Genomic DNA, 8,131 nt, shown 5'->3' with positions numbered 1-8,131 from the left:
TAAGCATTTTTAGAACTCAAAAACATTTTTACTAAAAAAGCTATCAATCATTTTAAAAACACTTGCAAACCATTTCAGTCGATCGCATAACAACTGTAAGATCGACGAAATGTTAACCGACGGTAGATAAATTCATGATACGAGTAGAACAGTCCTTGGTGGACAACAGAGCCAAATCAGGTCGGATCCGAACGGGATTCCATCAAATTGGGCTTAAGTAAAAAAATAGGGCCGAAATATCTCAAAGGGTCCATAAAAACAAACACCAAAAAAAAGCCCAACCCACCATCACAAACCCAATAACGGCCTAAACGACTCTGCAACGAAAGCAAGAGCACGAGGGAAACGTGGAAGAAAACGGAAAACGCAAGCAAGAGGCAGGGAGGGAGAGAGAGAGAGCCCAAATGATAGAACTCAAGGTTTCAACGGTCGTTGGCGTGAGAGTCTGGCCGGTGCGGTTTGGCGCAAAAATAAAATAAAAAGAGAATATGCCGTTGAAATAATGCTTTTGTGTCCTCGCAGACGTTCTTAAATGCCAAGTCGGTTGAGTCGAGTCTCTCAGAAATCAAAGAAAAAGATACCCGGGATTCCCAACTACTAGCAATACCCATATTCCCTCTCCACGTCCTCTCTCTCTCTCTCTCTCTCTAGAAAAGTTTCAATCTTGAGAGGTCTCCGAGCATTCTTGGATCAATTTCTGGTGGGTGTTTCCGGCGTCCGACGGTGGTTTCTGATAATTTTGTGATTAATTTAGTTTGATTTTCATTTGCTTCTGTGCTTTCTGCAATGGTTTGCCTTTCGTTTTGGGTTTCCTGGAATTTTGGAATCAAACCCTAGTGCCTAATACTCTCTGTATAGTTTCTGTTTTTCTGCTTCAAATCTGGGTTGCTTGCGTATTGGTGTCTGCTTTGTTAGTTTCTTCTGAGTAACTTTACGGTGTCGTTTGAGCTGTTTGCATTTTGGGCGATGTGATTAGCTTTGTTATCAGTTTTAATGAATTGGGTTACTTCTAATTATTTTCAAAAGTATTGATTTTTAGTTCAAACTTGGTGGTATGGTTGATAGAAATTTTTGTATCGATGTTAACTTGCATTGCAGACGATATTATCAGCTTGGAACTAGTTCTTTTTGTGCATTTGTATAAGATGAGAGACCGAAAGATGTTAGTAGTTTGCTTATTTTGAACCCTTCACACGTTTGTTATCTGGGTTTCTTTTTGTTCTACGTAAAACAATATGAAACATTAGTAATTTGCTTATTTTGATCCACTTATTGACTTTTTTTTTTTGTAATCTGTCTTTGTGCTCAGGATATCGGAGTTGGTCTATGTGGCGATTCTGGCAATCACGACTGTAGTGTGGTTTATTTGTAATAACTTGAAGGAGTGCGTGTACATTCGATGGGGTCGGATGTGCAGTCCGTTGGTTTTCTAGACACTTTAAAAATGGAGAGGGTTAGGACAATTCTAACCCATACATATCCTTATCCGCATGAACATTCCCGTCATGCCGTAATTGCTGTTGTTGTGGGTTGCCTCTTTTTTATCTCATCCGACAACATCAACACCCTTATAGAAAAGTTAGACAACAATATTAAATGGTGGTCTATGTATGCATGCTTGCTGGGTTTCTTCTATTTCTTTTCGTCCCCATTTATAGGGAAGACTATCAAACCGAGCTATTCAAATTTCAGTAGGTGGTAAGTACATGTCTCTGTATCCTATCAATGTGAGTACATTTGCACCGTCTCACATTCGTACACCTGTACTCATACAGTGTATATAAGTTTGCATGAAAGCATTAAGAGTCGAAACAAGTTTTAAATATGTGAATTGCTTTTGTAGGTATATACTCTGGATTCTAGTTGCGGCTGTCTATCATCTTCCTAGTTTTCAATCAATGGGAGTTGATATGAGGATGAATCTGTCTTTGGGCTTTAATGTATTTGTCACTTCTGTTTTGTTTCTTCTTTTCTTCCACATTATATTCATTGGCCTTTGGTACATTGGTCTCGTGTCGCGTGTTGCTGGAAGGAGGCCAGCAATTTTGACCATTCTCCAAAATTGTGCTGTAAGTTACAGTAACACCATTTCTACTCATGATTTTATATTTACTCAGGATGTAGTACAGGAGAACCTTAAATGCTTATGCATCAATATATTATCTTTGGGTATTATATTCATGCTTTTTGTTCATGTAGGTTCTTAGCGTAGCCTGCTGTGTGTTTTATAGTCATTGTGGCAACCGTGCTATTCTGAGAGATAGACAACTGGTGCGACGAAACTCTTGGTTTAATTTCTGGAAGAAAGATGAGAGGAACACATGGCTTTCGAAGTTCCTCCGAATGAATGAGTTGAAAGATCAGGTCTGCTCATCTTGGTTTGCTCCAGTTGGATCTGCAAGTGATTATCCACTTTTGTCCAAATGGGTCATTTATGGTGAGGTACATGTAGAACAAGAAAAGGATCCCCTCCCCTCTGCAACCACCTCCCCAAAAAAAACACTTTTACCGTTTGCTTCTTCTTTTTCTGTTATTATTATGATTATATACTTATTAATGTTTTAATTTCTCAGTTAGCATGCAATGGTGCATGTGCTGGTTCATCGGATGAAATCTCCCCATTATACTCGTTATGGGCCACATTCATAGGCCTCTACATTGCTAATTATGTAGTGGAGAGATCAACAGGGTAAGTGGTGATTGTAAAACAGATTAAAAAATGAAACTAATGGAAAATGAGGAAAATATGTAACAAAAATTTTGTTAGATGAATGATTTATGGCCGTATGCCTTTTAATTCTTTTTATAACTGCCTCATGCTCATTTGTTTCTTAAATAAATAGGTGGGCTCTTACTCACCCCCTGTCTGTTGAAGAACGTCAGAAGTCGAAGAAGAAGCAAATGAAGCCAGATTTTTTGGATATGGTTCCTTGGTATTCAGGGTATATGCTTTCTCTGTTTATCTGTCTCTCCTCTCTCCTCTTTCCCTTCCCTTCTATTCTCGTGCGCAGGGGGAGCTGTGCTGACTTTGCTGATGTTTATATTGCAGAACATCAGCTGATTTATTCAAGACTGTCTTTGACCTCTTGGTATCAGTAACCGTCTTTGTTGGCCGCTTTGACATGCGTATGATGCAGGTAATCTCATAGCTTCATGTTCTGTATTCTAGCTTAGCTTTGAGATTATCCTCTCAAAATTTTGAATGCCTATCATGCACTTGAATCATTTCATTTTTCCAATATACATGGTAGCATTCAAGAAATTTTTTTTCATTGTTTTACTTTTCCAGAGAAACCATTTTTTCCATTTACTATTTTAATTTTTATGCTTCTGTGACTTCCCTTATATATATATTATATATATATATATATTACAAATAGTGTCTAATTGGTTAGAAGTTTCTTGTTCACATTAGTGTCTCTATATATTCCTTCTTGTCAGTAGTATCTCTATGGTACGCTATTGTATGGTTGTCTTTTATAAGTCTAATTAATTAATAAATAGAAAGAAGAAAAATGTATTTTTGATTATCGGTTGATCATGAAACATATATTCTAATTTCAAAAATTGATCTCCTGTTTTCTTTGGTTAAAATGAGCTGTCTTTTTATTTGTCAATATTTACTTTGTTTTGAAATTTCTTCTGTAATTTAAATAAGGGCCATGATATAGTGACATATTTATGTTTCCCTCTCCACTGATCAGGCAGCTATGGACAAGGTCCATGATGGAGCCAAACAAAAGGATCTTTTATTTGATAACTTTGCCGAGAGGGATGATTTATGGTTTGACTTCATGGCTGATACTGGCGATGGTGGAAACTCATCTTATTCTGTGGCTCGGCTCCTTGCTCAACCTTCCATTAATATTAACAGAGATGATTCCATGCTGAAGTTACCACGTGGAGACTTGCTTCTTATTGGAGGGGATCTTGCGTAAGTTGACATTCTTATTTGTATTTAACATATGGCATCATTGGCATGGCTGATCAGTTATTAACTTATTATATAGATTTTTGTTTCATCGTAAATTATAAGTGATGATTTGTGAGCTTCTTTCTGTGGCTTAAATGATTACTCTAAAGTAGTTCATCAGTAGTGTATTCTTGACATGGTATGAAATGAAATGAATTAATTTTTGAGTCTCAAATATCCAAACCCTTATAGACCAAATATCTGTTTACACTTAAAAATGCTAGAAAAATTTTGAATTTAAAGTTAAGATTTCAGATTTGGTGGCTATTTCTTTTAGTTATAGACCTTTACTGAAGGTAGTTCTCTTCAATGACTACTCCTGGAACCGGTTTGATCTGAGATTGAATATCCCTGTTGTAAGTGTAACTAGAGTTTTGTGGACTACGTAAACCAATGTTTGAGGTGGGAAATGTGAATTTCATCAGAAACGTTGATGAGCAGCACTATGATGAAACCACCACTAACAACCCTATTGCCCTCAATGCTGTCTGCATCATACGTTGCCCTGCCCTGGTCCAATATTGGCTTTTCATTGCCACCATTTTCTCTGCTTACACTATTTCACTGACCAGTTGAACATTGGTTAGCTGCTCAGCTGGTGCTGTCTACTTTATTCCCTGGTTGAGAGAAAATTCGTGTTGGAACCTTGGTTAAGATAATGTTAATTACCTAAATACATGAATATGCCCATGATGTTTCATTTGAAGATTCCATTCAAGTTTTGCCGATGTTTTTCAACCTTTCCTTCGTATGCATATGCCAATCATGTTTTATTCAGACCTTTGTTTGTCATGAGTACTTCAACCTTTCATTCCATTGGTTTTTTTGTTTTGTTTAGGCATTTTAATATAAAGGCATACCTGATAATGATAGTTTATCATGTTAAATATCTAATAATCTGTGAATTTGACATGTTTAGGTATCCTAATCCATCATCTTTCACGTATGAAAGGCGCCTCTTTTGTCCTTTTGAGTATGCTCTCCAGCCTCCTCCATGGTCTAAACAAGAGCATATAGCTGTAGATAAGCCTGAACTACCTCGTGGTGTGTCTGAACTGAAGAAATACGATGGGCCTCAGTGTTTTGTCATTCCTGGAAACCATGGTTCGCCTTACTTCTTAGCCTGAACATCTTTGTAAAACCTATAATGTTAATATGGTTTAGTAAATATTCTTTGTTTCTTTTTGGAATTACAGATTGGTTTGATGGACTTAATACATTCATGAGGTATATATGCCATAAAAACTGGTTGGGTGGGTGGTTTATGCCTCAAAAGAAGAGTTATTTTGCTCTTCAACTCCCTAAAAGATGGTGGGTATTTGGTTTTGATCTCGCACTCCATGGTGATATTGATGTGTACCAGTTCAAATTCTTTACAGAACTTATTAAGAACAAGGTATTTCTTATTTTTCTTTTGCTTTTTAATTTCAATATGGTTTACTTAAAGTGGCACCCATAGCTTCTCAAGTTGTGCTGCATTTTGTGAGTTGTTTCTTTTGTCCTTTGCCTTTTCTTTTAACTTTTTGGAGATGTAAATAGAAGGATCCAATTTTTGTACGCATGGCTTTTTTAATTGTTTCTATGGTTAACATTACACAAGCAATATGTTGGTTGAGGATGAGACTGGTGCTTTTGTTTTTCTAATAGTGAACTGGAGAGGATTCGCACTAGACTTGCTATGAGTTCATATATATTTTCCCCTGTTTATAAAAGTAGAAATGTCGTATATTATGTCTTAGAATTGAGAGTTTCACCAATGTGATAGCTACGCCTGTGCTTGATGCATGTAAACCTACATAAACTACGTATATGCTTACCAGGGACACTGTTGAGCTTTTTACTGTTTGCTTATTTCTAATTTTTCAAGTTCCAAAAATTTTCTGATCGTAGTTAACATTCCCATCTCATCATGTTTCTTTCAGGTTAGAAATGGCGACTCTGTAATCATTATGACGCATGAACCAAATTGGCTTCTTGATTGGTACTGGAATGATGTTTCTGGAAAGAATGTTGCGCACCTGATATGCGATTATTTAAAAGGGAGATGTAAGCTTCGAGTGGCTGGAGATTTGCATCATTATATGCGTCATTCATTTATTAAAACAGATGGCCCAGTTCCCGTGCAACATTTAATTGTAAATGGTTGCGGTGGGGCTTTTCTACATCCCACTCACACTTTTAGTAATTTTAAGAAATTTTGTGGAGTTTCTTATGAGACCAAGGCTGCTTATCCTTCATTTGAAGATTCAAGCAGGGTTAGTTTCGGTTTTTAATTTATTATGAGACCAAGATTGTCAATAAAAATTCACATTTATATTTATTTCGTTCACATTCTTAGTCCTAATGTGTGTTTCTTGTTCTGTTTTCTCTTTCAGATTGCTCTGGGAAATATTTTAAAGTTTCGAAAGAAGAACTGGCAATTTGATTTTATTGGTGGAATTATATACTTCATATTGGTTTTTTCTATGTTCCCACAGGTGAGTTGTTGATTGATTCTTCGCTGTTATTGAAATAACTTGTGCCTTACCAACCTTTGTTAAACTAGTGTTTTTCCTTCCTTGGAGCTTGCAAAATTGTTTTTATATTTGCTTATCCAGTGATGGGATCGTACTCTGTTATTGTGACATGAAAATTGTAATTTTCCTTTTTCGTTTTTGTAGTGTAAGCTTGGTCATATCCTGCGAGAAGATTCATTTTCTGGTCACGTGGGGTCTTTCTTTCAAACAGTGTGGAATGCTTTTATGTACATGCTGGCACGCTCTTATGTATCTTTAGCAGGTGCCCTGCTGCTGCTAATTGTGGCAGTTACATTTGTCCCCTCTAAGGTGTCTCGGAAGAAACGATTGATGATTGGAGTTCTTCATGTGTCTGCGCACCTGGCTGCAGCTCTAATTCTTATGTTACTGTTGGAACTGGGTGTTGAGATGTGCATCCAGCATAAACTACTGGGAACTTCAGGTGAGCTTTATATTCTCTGTTATTTTCTGTCCTTATCTGTTGCATTTGTTTATCTGATCACCTTTAAGTATCCGATGATTTTTACCATTATGAAAATCATGTTCTTGGATTTTGTATGCTGTATGATGTACTTTTTACTTTCAGGCTATCATACTTTATATCAGTGGTACCGATCGGTGGAGAGTGAGCACTTTCCAGATCCAACTGGCCTTCGAGCTCGTATAGAACAATGGACTTTTGGCCTTTATCCAGCATGCATCAAGTATTTCATGTCTGCATTTGATGTTCCAGAGGTATGGAAAACTCTTTGCAAACTCGGTATTCCTTTTCTTTGTTATATATTGACGATGAAGTAATATCATCAGGTTATGGCTGTCACCCGAAACAATATATGCAAGACTGGGATGGAATCACTATCTAGAGCTGGTGGTGTCATATATTATGCTTCCGTGTTCCTCTATTTCTGGGTCTTCTCGACTCCAGTAGTTTCTTTGGTGTTTGGAAGTTATTTATACATCTGCATTAATTGGCTTCACATACACTTCGATGAAGCCTTTTCCTCTCTCCGAATTGCAAATTACAAGTCTTTCACCCGATTTCACATCAACAGTGACGGCGATCTTGAAGTTTACACTCTTGCAGTCGATAAGGTAAGAAAGCAATGCTCAGTGCTGGTTCTCTTTCCGATAACATATTCAGGCCCTTTCAAAATTAACATCCAAAATTAAAACGTGCAGGTCCCCAAAAAATGGAAGCTAGACCCTGAATGGGATCGGGAGCCAAAACAGCCGGAACAAATGAGCCACCTTAGAAAATTTCCGAGCAAATGGAGTGCGTCAGCTGGTCAACAAGATCCGTTAAATACAGTTAAAATCGTTGATCAGTTTGTTATTCGACAAACAGATAAAACTGATGTTGGAGCAAGTGATGCATCAGTAATATTATTGTAGCCCCCTTCGTTTAGATAGCAATGAATGAAAAGCAATAGGAAAAAAAAAATTAGTTTGTATTGTGATATTTTGCATCCTAAATTTTTTACCTGCCCGATTTGTACAGAAACTTCGTCATGCGCATCGGTTCCGGATTGAATCGTGTCGTCCATGCCATGAGCACAGATTCTTAGGTACAACGATCGGCAATATATCCCCTTGTTTACACCCGGAACCGGAACGAGAGATGTAGATACAAAAAGATATATTA

General features: G+C 37.2%; 1 protein-coding gene across 2 annotated transcripts; it reads left to right on the top strand.

The window, feature by feature from the left end:
- Positions 1–356: 356 nt before the first annotated feature.
- On the top strand, positions 357–7,948 carry LOC103455994 (uncharacterized). 2 transcript variants are annotated; one of them, XM_008395610.4, is made up of 16 exons: positions 357–700; positions 1,310–1,698; positions 1,844–2,069; positions 2,200–2,442; positions 2,574–2,689; positions 2,844–2,942; positions 3,050–3,137; positions 3,705–3,934; positions 4,893–5,077; positions 5,170–5,369; positions 5,896–6,228; positions 6,349–6,450; positions 6,634–6,931; positions 7,076–7,224; positions 7,297–7,581; positions 7,669–7,948. In XM_008395610.4, exons 2-16 carry the CDS (start codon positions 1,400–1,402, stop codon positions 7,879–7,881), a joined length of 3,066 nt encoding a protein of 1,021 aa, XP_008393832.2. In that variant the 5' UTR covers positions 357–700; positions 1,310–1,399; the 3' UTR covers positions 7,882–7,948. The 2 variants fall into 2 exon arrangements, with proteins under 2 accessions (XP_008393832.2, XP_028949899.1); XM_029094066.2 differs by having other exon boundaries at positions 389–700; positions 1,310–1,453.
- The last annotated feature ends 183 nt before the right edge of the window (positions 7,949–8,131 follow it).

The sequence above is a fragment of the Malus domestica genome, chromosome 15, assembly GCF_042453785.1.
Source record: "Malus domestica chromosome 15, GDT2T_hap1".
NCBI lineage: Eukaryota > Viridiplantae > Streptophyta > Magnoliopsida > Rosales > Rosaceae > Malus > Malus domestica.
The sequence above is the reverse complement of the archived record's forward strand: the minus strand, read 5'-3'. Positions and strand labels throughout refer to the sequence as shown.

Excerpts from the sequence above, each read along its gene's own strand:
- LOC103455994 (XM_008395610.4), top strand. The coding sequence starts at position 1,400 with ATGGGGTCGGATGTGCAGTCCGTTGGTTTTCTAGACACTTTAAAAATG. Across the intron at positions 2,943-3,049 it reads ATGGTTCCTTGGTATTCAGG|AACATCAGCTGATTTATTCA; the intron begins GTATATGCTTTC and ends TTTATATTGCAG. Across the intron at positions 6,451-6,633 it reads TTTTTTCTATGTTCCCACAG|TGTAAGCTTGGTCATATCCT; the intron begins GTGAGTTGTTGA and ends TCGTTTTTGTAG.